This window comes from Meriones unguiculatus, chromosome 11 (genome assembly GCF_030254825.1).
Source record: "Meriones unguiculatus strain TT.TT164.6M chromosome 11, Bangor_MerUng_6.1, whole genome shotgun sequence".
In the NCBI taxonomy this organism is placed as follows: Eukaryota; Metazoa; Chordata; class Mammalia; order Rodentia; family Muridae; genus Meriones; species Meriones unguiculatus.
Window position 1 is genome coordinate 12,974,595 of NC_083359.1, and position 18,476 is coordinate 12,993,070.

At 49.7% G+C, this 18,476-nt stretch overlaps 1 protein-coding gene across 2 annotated transcripts; it reads right to left on the bottom strand.

The window, feature by feature from the left end:
- Nucleotides 1-1,385: 1,385 nt before the first annotated feature.
- Nucleotides 1,386-7,397, bottom strand: LOC110563369 (immunity-related GTPase family M protein 3-like). 2 transcript variants are annotated; one of them, XM_060363671.1, is made up of 3 exons: nt 7,133-7,397; nt 4,686-4,961; nt 1,386-2,856 (listed from the first exon to the last, which is right to left on the bottom strand). In XM_060363671.1, exon 3 carries the CDS (start codon nt 2,701-2,703, stop codon nt 1,681-1,683), a length of 1,023 nt encoding a protein of 340 aa, XP_060219654.1. In that variant the 5' UTR covers nt 2,704-2,856; nt 4,686-4,961; nt 7,133-7,397; the 3' UTR covers nt 1,386-1,680. The 2 variants fall into 2 exon arrangements, with proteins under 2 accessions (XP_060219654.1, XP_021516112.1); XM_021660437.2 differs by having other exon boundaries at nt 4,739-4,984; nt 7,133-7,392.
- Between the last annotated feature and the right edge of the window lie 11,079 nt (nt 7,398-18,476).

Here is an 18,476-nt window from a genome sequence, read left to right on the forward strand (position 1 = left end):
AGGTGCAGTGCTTGACTTGCAAGTGTGATGGCCTGAGTTCCTTCAGAACCTGTGTTTAAAAAAAAAAGGCATAGTGGCACACTGCGATCCTAGCATTGAGGCCATGAAGACGGGTGCATCCCTGAGTTTTGACAGCCAGCCAGCCTAGCCTACTTGCGGAGCCCAAGGCCAGTGAGAGAACCTACGTCAAAAATAGCAATAAAACAAGACAGCATGCTCTAGGGGAGCATCACCTTGTCTTCTGGGTTCCATATGCACATCCAAACCCAGGGGCAGGGGTCATCTATGTGAAAAAAGCAAGGTGCACATGGCGTATCTGATGATGTGCTAGCCTTGGGTGTGGCAGTGAGGGAGTTCTGTGTGTCTGTGCTGGCCAGTCTCATGTCAACGCCACACAAAGAAGTAGAGGCAACGGGCAAGAAGAAATCTTTTGTTTTTCCAGACAAGGGTCTCTGTGAAGCCCTGGCTGTCCTAGATCTTGCCCTGTAGACCAGGCCACCCAACTCTGCCTCCCAAGTGCTGGGATTAAAGTTGTGGGCCACCACCACCTGGCAGGAAAGAGAGAATCTTAATTTGAGAAGAATTTCTCCACAAGTTTGGCCTGTACGCAAGTCTGTGGGTTGTTTTGATCAACGATTGCTGTGAGTTAGCTCAGCTTACTGTGCGTGGTACAACCGCTGGGCTGATGGCCCTGGGTGGTGTAAAAAAGCAGGAGGAGCAAGATAGGAGGAACAGGCCCCTAAGCAGTGTTCCTTTGTGGCCTCTGCATCAGCTCCTGCCTCCAGGTTTCTGCCGTGAGTGAGTTCCTGCTCCGACTACCCTCAGTGATGGACTGTGATGTGGAGCTGTAAGCTGCGATGGCGTCACCACAGGCTAACTTGATGGGTCACCCATGGGGAACTCCCAGGCTCCAGAACTGTGAGTTAAAAACCCGTATTTGCTTTTATATTATCCAAACCCAGTGGTTTTGTTGGAGCACCAGAACATATACTAAGATTTTGATGTCTAGGCCTTGAGGAAGCCACTCTTTCACGTGCTAGCTCAGGGCTCAACTCCCTTGGTGATCTTGAACGCCAAGGACATCTTTAGCAGGCTGTCAACATGGCTAAGGGTTAGAGGTGCTTGCAGCCAAGCCTGATGGCTTGGTGAAAGGAGAGCACTCACTCCACACGCTGTGGCATGCATGCAACCACACACATATACTCTTACATGCATTCTCACAGCCCCAACACTCAGTAGATTTTAAGGGACAGTTGCCGCCACCCTCTCCTCCCTCCAAATTTCTAAGTGCCATTCTGTGCCAGTTGAGTCAGCACCAAGGGTATCTAGAAAAAGATAATGATACCAATAAAAAAAAAAAGTATTAATGAAGACGACTTTAATGGTTTAGGATGGAAATCGTTTTATTTAAACGTGTGTTACAATGAAAACTGAAAGCATAAAAACCCATGAACTAGGAGGACTTGGCCGATTACCTCGGCAGAAACTTGCTCTTTGAAAGAACAAGGTACTTGAGTTGAACATAGGAAGGTGAGCAATTTTCCTACCTCCTCTAAAAATATTAAGCGTTATTACAAAGTGTCCCTACAGTTCCTGCTTTCTAGTGGATAGCTAGAGCCCTAAGCAAAGGGAAGACCCTGAGGCAGCCTGGATTTCACTTGAGGGTAAGCCAGACCCTTCTCAGAAGGAATCAGAGGGGAGGGCATAGTCCCTGAGCGCTCTCCTCAGGCGGGCCTTGGTGTTCTTAGCAACTAGTCTAAGGATGAGCCTGTGTCTCTGGTGTCTGAAGCCACGGATGAAAAAATTCCACAAGCCAAACCACCACGACCACCCAAGAAACCTGAAGATCATGACCATGACAAAAGACGTCATCAGTTCCAGTCTCCTGTCCATCTTGAGCAAGTCCTGGCTTTGCATGGTCCATGTCCCCGTACTCTGGACCACCTGCTGAAGTGACCCATCATCCACGCCAAAGAGCTTCTGGTAGGTTTCCAGAGCCTCCTCGAGGTCAGCAGAATCGTACACGGGGCTAACAGCCACCTCCAGGTGTGTGGTGGGCATCCGACCCTTCAGCATCAACTCCTTACTGCTGATGCTGTCGTCACAGATCTGAGAGAGGGCCTCTAAGGTATCTCTGTACCTGACGCCATCGAGGTCTTTCTGCAGAGTGTGTCTAAGCTCTGGGAAGTCGTGAAAAGAAGGACTAAAGCTAGATAGCAGGAATATGGGCGGCTCCTTCACCTGCTCCATCTGGAGATTCTCCTGGATATTCCTTCGGATGCTCTGCAGTAGCTGGGCTTCAGAGAGGGCACTCGTGCTGAGGTCCCTGTCCAGCTTGGTCCAGACAACGTAGAACCTCTTCCCCATCTCCTGCACAGCTTTGGCCAGCTTCATGTGATTCGAGCTGAACTGCTCAGATGCGACGATGATGAAAAGGTCGTAGGCGTCGAACCGCATCTCCTCCATGTAGTCCTCGATGCTCTGGGCCGTGGCCCCTGTGCCGGGCAGGTCCCACAGCTCCACATTGGGAAAGCTGGAGGAGGAGTAACAGGCCGGTACTTGGGTGGTCCTCACCACCCCGGTGGGAGCTGAATCCACCTCCTCGTGTCCAATGCCTCTAATGGCATTGATGAAGGAAGACATGCCATTGCCGGAGTCCCCGGTCACAGCGATTTTCACTCGGTATCTCGACATTGTCTGCATCACGTCTCTGGCTATATAAATCACGTCCAGTAACTTCCCCTCTGCCACAGCCTTACTAATGCCCTCAGCTTCTCTGGAGAAATCGATCTGGCTGCTGTAGGAGGACTCGCTATCCGTGTTGGATTTTGCCTTTGTTGTGAAAAGCGTGAAAGCCTGCAGAAGAGAAGGGCCAGAGAGCCAGACTCAGCATGACACGGGAATCCACAGGCGTCAGTCACACACCGGAGCCATGGCTTCCGGACCTGCCACCAGAGACAGCCAGGGCACCTCACCTGAACGGAGCCCGGCACCGCTCTGGGATGGGCTGGCTCTGCAGCTGCTCAGCCCTTCACGGTGCACACCGTACAAAAATGCTTGGACCTGAGCTGCAGAACATCAGCGGGGCCCTTCCGTGGGGTCAGGGGCGGCCAGGTCTGACCACTGCAACCACTGTCCACACCCAGCCCACTGTGGTTCTCCTTCACAGTCAAACATGCAGGTACGGTGGCACCCCTCTTTAATCCCAGCTCTCGGGGGGCAGAAGCAGGCAGGTCTCTGTGAGTTCAAGGCCAGTCTAGCCTACAGATTGAATCCCAGGACTACAGAGGGAGACCCTGTCTCCAAAAAAAAAAAAAAGATTAATTTTATATATCTGTATGTGCCTGCATGTGCACATCTGTGAGTGTGCATGTGTGCCTGTGCATCTGAGTGTGTGTGTGTGTGTGTGTACATGAATATGCCTGTTTGTGCCCATGTGTTTCTGTGTGTAGGCCAAGGCTCCATCTTGGGTGTTATTCCTCAGGAGCAACTCACCCTATTTGTTTTTCATTTATTTTAATTTTTTTATGTATGTGGGTGTTTTCCCTGTGTGTACATTTGTATACCATGTGTGTGCCTGACACTTTTGGAGGCCAGAAAAAGGGTTGGCTCTCCTGGGATTGGATGGTTGTGAGCCACCACAGGGATGCCAAGAATTGAACCCTAGTCCTCTGAAAAGGCAGCCAGTGCTCTTTACCGCTGAGCCATCTCGGCAGCTCTTATTTGTCAGGGCACAGTCTCTCTGCTGGAACCTGGGCTTCATTGATGAGGTTAGATTGATTGGTCAAGGAGTCCCAGAGTTCTGACTGTCTCCACCTCCCCAGTCCTGGGATTACAAACCCATTTTGCCACACCCAGCTTTTTTGTTGTTGTTGTTCGTTTTGATTTTGGTTTTCTAGTAGGGGTCTCACTACATAGCTCCGACTGTCCTGAAACTCACTCTATAAACCAGGCTGAGCCAGAACTTGGGAGTTGGACGCAGGAGGATAAGAAAATGAAAGGCAATCCTCAACTACACAGTAAGTAAGTCTGAAGCTAGCCTGGGCTACATCAGACCCCAAAAACAAATCCTTTCTGTTTGAATCGCCACCAACATTTAAAACTTCGAAACTCGGCCGGTTGCGGTGGTTGAATGCCCTTCACCCCAGCAGAGGTAGGCAAATCTCTGAGTTCGAAGCCAGCCTGCTCTACAGAGCTTCAGGACAGCCAGGGCTACACAGAGAAACTCTGTCTCAAAAACAAAAAGATAAACAAGCAAATAAATACACCAAAACTTCAAAATTCAAGACCATCTCTTTGAGTCACACAGTGTATACCGGGTCCATGAAGAGCGCCCAAGCAGACCCACCTCTTGGGTTCCCCGGAAGCAACTGGACACTTGTCCTGTCCTTACACTGAAGTGCCCAGGTGTCTGCCCCGTAAGGCCCACCTGTGGGACCATTTCCAGGGCACAACTTCTGAGTGTTGGTAAGTTTCCTGTAGCAGCCCCACCCAGTTCTCTCCTGGGGTGGCCTTTCCCCTCAGACCTCTGCTGGGATGCTTTCTCCCTTTGTTCCGCTCCTGGGACAGGTCCAGCTCCACTCCCCAAACACTGCCTGCTGCTACTTACACTGTCCCTGGGTCTGAACATGACCTCCACACGGAGGGGATCGGCCAAGAGCCCCGACCTGTGTCTGCAGACTCACCCCGCTCTTTGCAAGCCTCAGTTTCCTGAGGGTGCGTTGGGCATGCTACCCACCTTCCAGGCCATGTGTGGTAACATCAGGACTGAATCCATGGTACGCTCTCTCCACAGCTCTCTGCTGTCTGGCTGATGACTCGGTAGTCTCAGCTCAGAGCTCTGGGCTGGTGCTCCTCTGGCTCTTCCTTCCCCCTTCCACGTTAGGCAGTATGAAGGTCTACGTCTGCGGGCCTGGACCTCGAGGGTCTCTTACAAGCCTTGTGATCTTCTTCAGAACCTACTAGAAAAACGATAGTGCAACACCTGATTGCGGGTAGAGAAAGATATTGTTAGAAATAAATAAGGAGCTCTCTCTGCCATCTTTCTGAGCCACCGTGGTGTGTGTGAGTGTCCCAGCAGGTGCTCTCGAGAGCATCAACGATGCTGAGAAGAGAGGCAAATGCCAGGTCTTCATCAGGCCATGCTGCAAAGTCATCATTCGGTTCCTAGCAATCATGATGAAGTATGGTTACTTCGGGGTATTTAAATCATTGATGATCACAGAGCTTGGAAAATCACTGTGAACCTTACAGGCAGGTTGAACAAGTGTGGGGCGATCAGCCCTAGATTTGATGTGCAACTCAAAGACCTAGGAATATGGCAGAACAATCTGCTCCCATCCATCAGTTCGGCTTCATTGTACTGACAACCTCACCTGTCATCACGGACCATGAAGAAGCAAGACAAAAATGCACAGGAGGGGGCTAGGGGTTGATCTAGGGCTGCTGTGTATTCCAGTGCTAAATAGTGGGCCCCACGATTTGCTTGCAGTCCAGACCGAGCACATTCTCACATAGACCAAGTGATGGTGTGTAAACTTTGCTCCCCAGTTATCTCTGATTGGTTGATAAAGTTGCTGACAGCAGAATAGAGGTGGGCGAAGCTTCGGTCCACAAGCTGGGGCTCTCAGGTAGGAACCCTGAGGCAGAGGAAGGAAGCAGGTGAAGAGAAGAGAGGAAGGAGAGAAGGAAGAAGATGAAGAGACAGGACATGTACTGATGGAGTTGATCCAGACCGGACAGGAAGACATATTGACAAGTAACCTGAGGAATGCAGCTGGGAGATAGCCAGAGTAGCTTAGAAAATTAGTTTAAATCATACCTGCCCAGTTACTGTGCATAAGACTTGTTTAAATAAACCAATAGGTCTCTGTCTCAATTATTGGGGCTGGCCAGGTCATAGAAAATCCCTCTAGAGTATAATAAATATTCAGTAACACACACAGGAGGGAAAATCTTAGGATTCTTTTTCTAGAGATGTAAAACACATAACTAAAAAGACTCTGTGGACTGTGTGAGAGAGAGAAAGAGAGAGCGAGGGAGGTCTTGAATTACAAAAGCAGTTCCTGATCATTCTTCTGTTTGCTATAATGCCCACTGCAATCTCCATATGGATCCAGATCTCTTTAAATATCCTGGGGGAAGGGGATAAGGGAGATGGCTCAATGGGGAAAGTGCTTGCCTCGTGAGGGAACAGGAAGATGTGTGTGAATCCCCTGCACCCACTTTAAAAGCCTGATTCAACAGCTCATGCCTAAAACACCCCCTGTCGGGGATGCAGAGATAGGAAGATCCCAGGGAGCTCGCTGGCCAGACAGTCTAGCCACAGGGTTCACTGAAAGAGTTTATTTCAATAAATAAATAAATAAATAAATAAATAAAGTTGAGAATGACTGAGAAAGACATCTTGACCTCAGCCTCTGTATTACACGCACAAACACACATGCACTAGCAAGCAGACTCACGTGTGCACACACCCACTCTAACATGCACACACCCACAAATGCACACACACACACGTGAAACACGGTCTCACAGCTGCATAGAAGGGTCTTATACACAGTTTACGTCACTACCCTTTGGTCTGCTCTATGTTGCTGTGTGCTGTCAAGTCCTGTATTGTTGTATTCTCTTCCAAAAGACTGAAGATGAATGCTGGCGCCCTGATGAAGAGCCAGCTTCTCCAGGGGAGATTTTTTAAAAAGTACTGAACTGAGTTAGACAAAAAGTTCACTTAAGAACCAAGCCTTCCATGCCAGGAGTCCTAGACCTTGTGTGTTCCACATGAAGAACAGATACACTTACATAATCCCCGACACTCGGTTTTTGCCTGTGGGAAGTTCTGATCCTGGGCTCTGGCCAGTGGCTGAGAGACTGAGTAAAATCCCACCCACTTTCTCTAAACCAGGCCCCATCAGAAGACCCACAAAGCCAGAGATGCCCAGGGAGCATTGCCTCTCTACAATGGTGGGTTGGAAGGACTTGATGCAGCCAAAACACCAGGCACTCTGTGGTCCTGAAGACAGTCAGGGAGGGTGCCTGCTGCCCGAGGTCCCAAGACGACACCTGCCCCAGACTCTCCTGCCCTGAGCAGGTTTATAGGTCAAGCCCCACTTAGGAGCCCCTCACCTACCTGCTCAGAAGCCTTACAAAGCTGCAATCCAGGCCCGGGATGGTCAGGAGGGAGAGAATCGAGGTGTGGGGGCCCAGGGGTCCTCCTGGAGAGAGCGAGGAGGGGAGAGGGGAGCAGCTGAAAGGCAACCTGAGCTCCTGGGTTTCTTCTCAGGCGCTGCTCTACCGGGCCCTTGATCCAACTCCTTAATGTCTAGGTATAAGCCCTGCCTGCCTCCCCCCAAGGGGAGGGGCCTGCTGCCAGAACAGCTTTCAGTTTCATTTCCTGGAAATGACTGGTTTTCGGGATTCAGCCGCACAGACTCCGTATTCTTCTTCTGAGAGGGGAGGAGCTCTTCCTGATGGCCTGGCTTGGAGGTCAGGTCAGAAGTCTGCCCAGGAATCGTGCCATGCAAACTGCAGTCGGAGCCACCTGACCCTGCTGCTTTTCTAAGCCCATTCTTGCTCAGATAAATGGTCCCGTGAAGAGACTCAGTTAACCTGGTCCTCGGAGAACTACGGACCCTTCAAATGCTGCTCCTTGAGGCTGCTGTCCCTGCTCACCCCTTCCCTTGCTCTCTCCCTCCCATTAGGCACACCAACTCCCCTACAGGAAGAGCACAAGCCCAACAGAGCATGGTGTGGCAAAGCCTCCCTGCCGCCAGCTTGCTTGTTGAGTTTCTCTCCTTCCTGTCCCCTTCATGGAACAGGTTTCCAGCCACCCACAGCCCACATTCGCAGCTTCCTTGGTGTCTGTAATGTAAGATGCAGCCTCAGCAACCCCTGGAGGGCCCAGGAATTACCTCTGTACTGGTGGGGCTAAGACCTGCACTGTGCTAAACGCTTCCCTTGAAAAATAAGAGCACAGTGGGGCTTGAGTGCCCAGAGTGGACACCACTGATGCCTGTCCATGTATGTCACAGCCTCGTCCTTCTTAAACATAGTCACAACAAAGCACTTTAGAAGATTTACTTGCGTCACATCTGTGTACCATGTGTATGCCTAGTGCCCACAGAGGTCAGAAGAGGGTGTTGGATCCCCCATTACTGGAGTTAGGGCAGTTGCGTTGTTTCTAAAAACCAAAACCCCAATCGTTCGATTTTAACAATAAAGATTCAGGAGCCAGATGCTGGGGTGAAAACTTGCCAACTCAGAGGGGCAGAGAAAGCACCCAGTTGACCTTCCTTCTTGGCTCAAGTCCCAGAAGGAAAGAGCCAAAGAGCCAAAGCTAAAGAGCTGCTTCTTCTCCAATCTGTTTTAAATACTCTTCAACTCAAAGTCCCTCCTTTCTGTTAATCCCATTCAGATGGTTTCTTGCTCTGCCTCTTGATCTAGGGTTAACTTTATTAAATCCTGTGTACAGAAAGCTCTTGGATTAAAGGTATATGCTAGGGCTGAACCACATCAAACGAAAAACAAGTTTTTACAGTTCACAATCTCAGGGTTCACAGTAGGACCAAATATCCTGCAACAGTTGTGAGCCACAATATGGGTCCTCTACAAGAGCAAGTGCTCTCAACCAGTGAGCCATCTCTCCAGCCCTTCAGAGCCTTGCTCTGCTATGGGAATCTGTGGGAAAACCTCCCTGGGGTCAGGAAAAGGAGGGGGTCTTATGGCAAGGGCTCTGTCATCACTGAGTGACAGAGGGAGATGTGACTGAGAGGTTTTTCTTTTTAAGTGTCTCTGCCACCCTCGACTTCTCTCAGAAAATGACAGCAAGCAGCGCACTGCGTGATTGCACAGCGGTGCTCCTGGCTGATGAACCCAGTCAACAGATGATAGACAGGCCGGGGAGATGAAGTCAGAAAGGTGCCTGCTGTGCAAGCACAGGGCCTGAGTTCAGTCCTCCAGAACCCACATCAGATGCAAGGCATGGTGGTGTGTGCTAGTAATTCCAGTACGGGACGGAGACAGGCTGATGGCCAGCAGCCTAGCCTGTTTGGTAAGCCCCAGTTACAGTGAGAGACGTTGCCTCAATGAACAAGGTGGACAACATCTGAGGAACTACAGCCGGGTTGTCCAGTAGCCTCCACAGGCACTCGCACACACGGGATGATTTACAGAGAGGATGTAACAGATCCCTAGGTACCAGCTGCCTCTATCCCTGAGATCCAGAGAGTACTGTTGTGCGTGGGAACTTCCCCATGATCTTTCTCATGTGAGAAAACATGGGACTCCACCAGGATGGTGACTACCCACCTGTGACCTTTTCTGTCCTTTGCTTCCCCACTGTCACCAGAGCAAGAACAAAAGCAGACTCCTGTCCCTTCTGGGCCACAGAGAGATTTCAGCTTCATAAGAGTCTAAACTAGCTGGGCCTGGTGGCACTCACTAATGTCAGCACTCAGGAGGGAGAGGCATGTGAATCTCTGAGGTCCAGGCCAGCCTGGTCTACAGAGTGAGGTCTAGGATGACCAGAGAAACCAGGTCTCAGAGAAGAGAGAGAGAGAGAGAGAGAGAGAGAGAGAGAGAGAGAGAGAGAGAGAGAGAGAACAACTGTGGCCTGCTGCTTTCACATCTCTTGTATATAGTGATTTTTTTTTTTTTTTTTTTTTTTTTTTAGAAACAGCTAAAGGCCCTCTGCAGAGGAAGCCAGCCTTCCCTCCCCCACAGGAAGCCCAAGGCTGCTGTAAATAGACACTCAGTCCCTGGCACCAAAAGTTTCCATGTCCCGTTCTAAATGTAGTCTGTACATACGCCAAGTAGAGTGGGTCCCCAAGTTCAGGGAGAATGTTTTGGATTCTTACATTTTAGGGACCCCAGCATTCCAGCTCAGGGGCTGTAGTCACTCAAGCATTTCTCCCAAGAATGAGCATAGCCAGTGCTCTCTGGGAAGAACCCTGGCTGGTGTGATAGGCTGTATTTATAGACTGGGCACCAGATAAAAGATCAAGGCAAAGGGACTCAGCAGAGAGACGCAGTGTGTGGTCACAGGATCTGCAGGGCACACACAGCCTGTCCCTGAGGAAGCCATTTGTCCAGAAGGTCTCATTCCACCTGGGACAGTCTGTAGTTAGGGTTTCATCCTGGGACCCGGGCACATTGTTAACCACAGAGAAGCTGTGTTTGGGGACCCTCTCCCCAAGGAAGGAGTATGGCAGCTAGCCACTTCAAAATCCTTCCCATCTCCCTTGCTGCCTCCACTGAGCAACGTGTGAAAAGGCTCGGGTGTGAATACCCGTGTTACACACCCTGAAGTCGGGCTTGTCCGTCCCGCCGTGTGCTGTGCTGTCCTTCACAGAGCACCGCTGACACTTCTCAGGGACCTGAGTGCTGTAACCTGCTCCCTGGCATCTGCATGAATCTACATGCTCCGGGTGACCCATCACACACGAAAACACACAACATGTGTATACACTCACACGTGAGCCTACGTGCAGGCACACATAGAGCCTTTCCTTCTTGGCGGTCCATAAGACGAAGTCACCTGTCATTTGCCTTGAAACCAAAGAAAGGATCCTGGTGTCTCTCTCAGAGATTTGGGGGTGGGGAAGAAATGTTAGCTCCAGATGTAGATTTGGGGTCTCGTTGTCACGGTTCCCACGTGACCCCAACTCATACCTCTCTTGTCTCACTGTGACATAGAAACTTTCTGTGGCTCTGAGGGGATTGACTTCCTGGTCTCCTGATGTCCTGGGGCAAAGGTGGCTCTTGTCCTCTCTGCGCTCCTCACCTCACAAAGCACAGAGTCAGGGCCCCAGTTCTATAGCCAGCTGCTCCCCAGTTCAAGATAAGGGTAAAGTTCATGGTGGGGGTCCAAAGATAAGCTCACCTCCTCCTGTCCCGTCCTCAGATTAGATAATGACCCCACACATCCGTGCTACAAAACTGGTGAGCCTGTTTCTACGCCATGACAGCACCTTGGAGGAGTCAGTCCTGTTCCCAATAATTTGGGGTGTGATTTAGGCAAAAAGAAACTTTCTGTTACTGTTTTTGAAAATGATAGCTCTCTTCGGGCCTGGTGGCGCACGCCTTTAATCCCAGCATTTGGGAGGCAGAGTCAAGAGGATCTCTGCGAGTTCAAGCCCAGCCTGGTCTACAAAGTGAGTTCCAGGACAGCCAGGGCTACAGAGAAACCCAGTCTTGGAAGGAAAAAAAAAAAAAATAGATCTACATTTATCTAAGTGGTGGTGATCAGTTGGCTCAAAGAAGTGACGTGGGCTAGGTTAGAGGACACAGATTCAGCTTCCTTCTGAGTTGTCCCTTCCCTTAAAGCCCAGGGGTTCTCTGCTACCCTGCATGATCTTCCTGAGTGCCAGCGTGGCTTGCTGAAAGGAAATTCACATTTTCAGAGGTGTGTCCAGATGATGAATTTGTAAGAGAAGTGAAAATGGGGCAGAGAAGCAGACAGACAGGATCTCACCAGGCCCAGACTGCTTTATTGCACACACAGCGAGGGGCCCCAACCTTTCTGAGCACATTTAGAGGGACTGGGGGACAGGTGCTTACACATAGGGAGCCACCAGGAAGTGGGTTAGTATTGTGTGTGTGTGTGTGTGATTTGACTGCATGCAGGGTGCGTTGTTTTTGAGACTCACACATTTTTTCTGCAGTTGGAGCATGCTGTCATTTCTGTTGGCCTGCCTTCCGGTGCTCAGATGGAAGGGTGTGTGGGAAACCCCGAGGCCGAGAATCTGAGTCACCGGACCAGAACGTTGTTATTTTTGTGTGTTGGCTGGCCTGCCTTCTGATCCACAACCCTAAGAGCTGCAAATCGGAGTCACAGCTCTGAGGTGGGACAGTGTCCCAAGGGTGTCCTGAGACACAGGAGCCCAGGAACCTCACAGCTCTGGAAGAGGCCTCCTCAACAGACACTGCAGCTCCCAGGAAGCGTTACCGCAACCCAGATGAGCTGAGGAGCCTGAGCTCTGCTCTTTCTTCTTCTGACCAGTGAGTCACAGCACACAGTAAAATCCCCCTTATAAGAGATCGAGAACAGGCCGCCTCCGCTCCCACTAGAAGGCAGCAGGGAGCTGGGGCAGACAAGGCCTTTATATAAGGTTTCTTAGGGGGCGGAGCTTTCTAGAGCAGGGATTTCCAGAGTGTGAATTGGTGAGATTTCAAGTCCTAAGCTTGGGACACTCGGGGATTGGTGGGCTTTCCTCTTCAGGGATTGGTCGGTTTTCCTGCTCAGGGATTGGTGGGATTTTCTCCAGTCTTTTCACCGCAAATTTGCATTATCGGGAGGAGTCCTGCTGAGGGGGTGGAGATGACAGTTAAGGAGGTCTGGTGGAGGATCTGGGCTGCTGGCGCTTCCTCAGGCAGACGTCTGGCGGCTTTTCGGCCTTGAGGTTCTACAGTCTACAGAGTGTCCAAATTTTACAAAAAGTCCCGAGTGAAGTCAGTAGACTGAAGCAGGAAAGTTGTCACCATCATGGTCAGCTCCCACGGTGGTGGCAACAGGCGTTCCAGGGAGGAAAGGTGTCAGTTCGCTTAGCAATAGGCTGAGGCAGGAAGGGTCACCGTGGAGAAGTCCTGCTGACAACCTGCCTCCATTTTGTCTCCCTCCTCCACACCCCAGGTCAGGAAAGAGGGGCTGACTGCCCTAAGGCAGGAAGGGGAGCAGGCAGGGAGCCACTGGCACCTATGTATTTCCTTGGCCTATAGACACAACTCTTGGAGGGTGCAGTGGGCCTTTTGGATTACCGGCTACCGCAAGGTGGTGGGTCACCACAGCCTGTGGGGGACCAAGATGGCTTGGGGTGGGTTGGGACAGCCCAGGTTTGGAACTGCCTCAGCCTGGGGCGTCCGATGCGGTTGGGCTTGGGATGGCAGGTTGCCTCAGCTCCAGCCTTACAGAGCAGAACGGTCAAGCTGGGGCTAAGGCATTTTTTTATGGCTAGGGGCTATTGCCCAGTACAGCCTGACTCAATTCTTCATGACCTGAGGCTATTACCCAACACATATAATATACCGACCCAGAGACATTACTGAGCTCTTTAAAGGTTCAAAAAGGACCCCAATATTTCAACAAGGCTACCCCAATAAGGTAACTGCTTAGGAGGGTTTTCTACACAAGTTGAGCCTGAAGCCAGTTGGTCATAGTCCAACCTGAGAGCTCTGAACCATTCTGTGCCTGTGTCTCTTCTCCTCCCTCCTGTTCTGAATGGCTGACCTTGAAACCCTGCCAGAGGCAGTCTTGTCCTCAGCCTCCTGGTCAGGCCCTCCAGGACTGCCAGGGTTCAGGTAACTAATTGATGATCAACTTTCATTATCTGAGGTGAGAGGTTCTTCCAGAAGTTGGGGGAGTGACAAGGCCACAAACCCCAAAGAGAAGCTGAGCCACTGGCTAGACCTTGAATAATTTTTTGTTTTGTTTTGAGCTCACTTTGAAACCCTTTCCCAAGCTCCAAGAGGTAGATTAGTCTAAAGAGGAAAACCCAGTTTCAGAAAATTTTTGCCAAGGGTGTGCCGTAGTCCAGGCTGACCATTTTCACACTCTGCTGTACTCTGTCCGGGTCCTATCCTAGATGGCAGCTTTGTGCTGGGGGACAGTGACCCTGCAGAGCTGTACCTGGGAGGATTGCACCTGAAAAAGCAGGAGGTGTGCCGTTTTTCCAGAGAGCATGTCTTCTTGGTTGACACTTATGGGTGACAACCTCAGATCTCTCTCCCCCGACTCCAGGCCTCACACACACACACCTGGCCTGAGAAGCTTCCTTGATCAAGGAGGATTGGCTGCAATAGGTCGGAATGGTGGTGTGAGGTCACATCCTGAGCATCCTGCAGAATCCTGAATGCAGAGGTCACTACATTAGAAAAAGAAAAGGAACCAGGACTGGAGAGATGGCTCAGCAGTTAAGGGCACTGACTCTCCTTCCAGAGGACCTGGGTTCAATTCCCAGTACCCACATGGCAGCTCACAACTGTCTGTAACTCCAGTTCTAGGTCACCTGATACCCTCACAGAGAACGCACATAAAAAGAGAGAGAGTGAGAAAGAAGAAAAGGGATCAGCTGGATCCCAGGCATAGAGCTCTATCTTCCTGCTAGGATCTGAGTATTGTGTCAGTTTGTCTCCTGACTACTATTTGTTGCTGAGTGAATCTTTTGTCATTATTTGTGTGTGAGAGAGAGAGAGTACATGCACCATGTACACACAGGTGCCCAAGGAAGCCAAAGGAGTCAGCTCCCCCAGCTGGAATTACAAGCATCTGTGAGCTACTGTGTGGGTGCCGGAAGCCCGCCCTAAGGGCAGTAAGTGCTCTTAACCTTGCTGGGTGGGGCTGAAGGAAATGGCAGCGGTTCTTCATACTCTCTACTATTTGTAAAATCTCCATATAAACATATGTGTGTGTGATCTCTTCGTATGTGGTCATGTACGTGAGTGCAGGTGTACACCCATTCCACAGAGTGTGCGTGGATGTCAGTGCTCACCTTCTGCCTTGTTCAGAAGCAGAATCTATTTTTTTTTCCTCTGTGCTCCCCCACCCAGCTGGCCTTTGGCTTTCCATGGTCTCTCCCATCTCTGCCTCTCATCTCTCAGTAGGAACTTTAGGGTTACTAAAGTTACAGACCTGTTCAGTATTGTGGATCATACATGGGTTCTGGAGTTTCAGACCCAGCTCTGCCCACTTGTACATAAAGTGCGTCTCTCCAACCCTCATGATATTCTTTTGGTCCAATTTCTTGGCCTCTTCTAGGCACAGCTGTGTCTCTAAATTCTCATTTGTCTTTCCTGAGCATCTTGAAGATTTACAGCTAGGGGGCAGGCTCTTTATGTTATACAAGAAAAATTTAAATTTACACCCAGAAAGTTCTTAGAAACCAACAGACCATGTTCCTTTTGCTTATAAAGTTTGTCACCTTCCAAAATATATTTTTCTCAGACACATATGATATATGCTCACTTTTAAGTAGGTATTAGCCATGTAATATAGGATAAACATACTAAAATCTACAGTCCTAAAGAAGCTGGACAATAAGGAGGACCCTATCAAAGAGGCTTAATCCTCATTCGGAAGGGCAAACAGGATAGACGTCGGAAGTAGAAGACAAGGAACAGGACAGGAGCCTTCCACAGGGCCTCTGAAAGATTCTACCCATCCGGGTATTGAAGCAGATACTAAGACTTATAGCCACACTTTGGGCAGAGTGCAAGAAGCCTTATGAAAGAAGAGGGAGGTAGAAAGACCTGGAGGGGACAGGAACCCCACAAGGAGAACAACAGAGCCAAAAAAAACCTGGGCCCAAGGAGGCCTGCAGAGACTGATACTCCAACCAGGGACCATGCATGGAGAAGACCTAGACCCCTGCTCAAGAGGAAGCCCAAAATGGGTTTCCCAAGTAAGAAGAACAGGAGCTGTCTCTAACAGGAACTCAGTGGCCAGCATGTTGATCACCTCCACCTGGGGGGGGTGCAGCCTTGCCAGGCCACAGAGGAAGATAATGCAGCCAGCCCTGATGAGACCTGATAGGCTAGGGTCAGGTAGAAGGGGAGGAGGACCTCCCCTATCAAGGGAGAGGGGGCTACAGCCAAGATACAAAGCGAATAAACTGTAATTAATTTGTTTTTTTTTAAGCTTACACACACAAAATATGTTTTTCTCATTTGTAGATCAGTTTCTCATGGTGCTATCCATTCCATTCACTTCTTGCTTTACACATGCAAAAAAGTCATTTAGAGACACTTTTTAAACCTTCTAAAATAATTTGATCATGGACAGAGAGGTGGCTCAGCTGTAAATACAACTCTTGAGGAGGGCTGAGGTTCTGGTCCCAGCACCCACACCGTGCAGTTTGCAACCACCTATAACTCCAGCTCCAAGGAATCCAATGGTTCTCACCTTCACAGGCATATGTGTTCATATGTATTCACATGTTCCCCTAACACACCAGTATACACATAATTAAAAATGAAGTTATTTGAGTAAGAAAATAGGCAATTCAATTTGCTAATAAAACTATTCAAGATAAAACAATGACTCCATTAAAAGCCAATGATGCAACCTTCTTAACATGAAAAACAACAACAAACCAACCCACAAACAGGGCTTCCGGATGTGTTCAGCTATCTGATGCCTGTGTTTGCCTCCGCAAGCCTGTTCTGCCAGTGTGTAGTGAAGCTTGAGTCACTGTGACTCAAGCTCTTTGCCCTTGCTACACAAATAGAGCCATGTTTTCTGGATTAAGAGGCAATTCATCACTTTCCCCAGAGAGAAGGGCTTCTCATGGAACCTTGACCTCGGGCTGCTACTATGTGCGTATTTCACAGGAAAAAAAAAGAAAAAAAAAAAAAGTAACTCCCAAACTAGTCTGCAATTATGACAGTTATTTCTTCACCTCCCCCTGATCCACAGTAAACAGTCCACCCTCTGTGACTCAGAAGGGTGAGCACAGGGATGACGGACAGATGCCTAGCTACCAACAGGTGCAGTCTCTTGGAACACATACCCTGCACTGCTAAGCGTGTATCCACGGCCTTATACTTACTCTCACTCCAGTATCTTAAGCTTCAGAGGTCGACAGGGGCTTTGTAGCCCTATGTATAGTAATCAGCATTTCACCTTCGACCTTTGTCCCTCCCATGCCCTCTTATTGCTTTGGGTGGTCCTTATCTTCCCGTAGGGATTTCGCAGCTGTTCATTATTGATTCCGAGTGACTATAAATTCCTGATATACGTTTTATTGCAGGTCTAGGTTCTCAGGAGTCCCAAGTTCGGGACCTCCTCCACAACTCAGGGTCCCCAAATCACAAAAACAGTTTTCTTTTTCCTAGAAATGTTTGTGCTGCCCGGAAAGAAACTAAAGTTTACCTGGTTGGTTTCGTTTTTGATGTGTGTGTATGTGGGTCTCAGCAACAGGGACACTCCCTCGTGATGGAAGGACACAAGCCTTCCATCTGCTCCAGGCCTCTCTTAGCCTCATTCCAGGGACCTCATTTATTCCCCTCCCTCTGCCTTCTGGGCTGACCCAGGAGTGTGTGCTTTTCCAGGGAGGACATATCTGTGTTTGCGGAGCCCTGTGCTGCCGGGGCCGCTTCAAGAGGCTCAGCGTTTTCCACGGTTGAAGTAAAAATTTTAAATTTTGGATCTAGTTGGTGCCAGAGATTTTTTTGTTTTTGTTTTGTTTTTCTTTCTAGATATGGCCAACGAGAAAACCTTTTGAGGGCCAGAGAGAAGGCTCAGGGAAAAGCTGCTAAGCCTGGCGGCCTGAGTTCAGTTCCTGGGTCCTAAATGTTCTCTGACATGTGCATGGTGGCACACCTGTGCTCCCCACACGGAGAGCAAATAAATAAATAAAATGTAATCAAAAATAGAAAAACTAGAAAAGAAAACCCTTTGGACCTGCAGACAGAGGGTGTCACATTGTGCTGGGAGCACTGAAGATGACACTGCTAGGCCTGGAGTCAGGCCGCTATCTTTCCACAGAGCCTGGGTCCGAAGGTGCTCACTGTATTAAGTCTGAAATCACTGCCCAGAGACCACCACTCACACTTGCAATTGGCAAGTGTGTTTTACTTTGAGAAAACCTGCATGCAGGGGTCAAACCATTTTACAAAATGGCGACCCTTGACACAGGCATGCAGGCCTTTCTGTAGGAAACTAGGGGGATTCTAGCAAGAGTTAGGTAATCTAAAACTTCACTGGTGGGCCAGGGAAGTTCCAAGCGTCGATTCCTGATTGGCTTGTTTCCTGGCGGGCAGAATTCCTGTGCCATGAACGTTTGGCTACAGGATGAGATAAGGCTGCCCGGCACAGATGCCCCATCCTGAGACAAGATATTTTTCCCATTCTTGTGTTTATCTCCAGGCTGGTGTTTGGGTAAGGGGTTTCTATGCTCTTGTTCCTGGAATTGGTGACCAATGGCCTAATCCTAGGACTGAGATGGAGACAAAATGGAGTTTATGTCGTCCTCTCAGCTGTTTTGCTATAAAGGTAAAGGGATAGTTCTATTGCTCAGGATGCTTACAAGGCCTCACATGGAGAACCATGCCGTGCTCACTGTAGGCTGCCCCGTTCACGCCTCTGTATGTTTTCCACAGCTAATCACAAAGCAAATACTGACTCCCACCCCTGATGAACCCTAGCCTGGAAGACCTCACCCCTGAATACTCCATGTCTGAGAACCCCCACCCTGGTGGCCTCATCCTTGAGGACCCCACCTGTAAGGACTCTCAGCCCTGATGAATTCCAACCCCAAGGAACTCCACTCCTGAGTACTCCACCCCTGAGAACCTCCAGCCCTGAGAATCCTCCCCCTAGGGACCCCGTCCCTGGTGGCCTTACCCCTGAGAACTTACCTCCATTTATGGTGACCCCAACTCTGGTAACCCATACTACCAAGGACTCCATCTTAAGTGCCCCCCACACTGTGTCCCAGCAACAGAAAGCTAACACACAGGCAAAGAATCACAATCTAGACCCA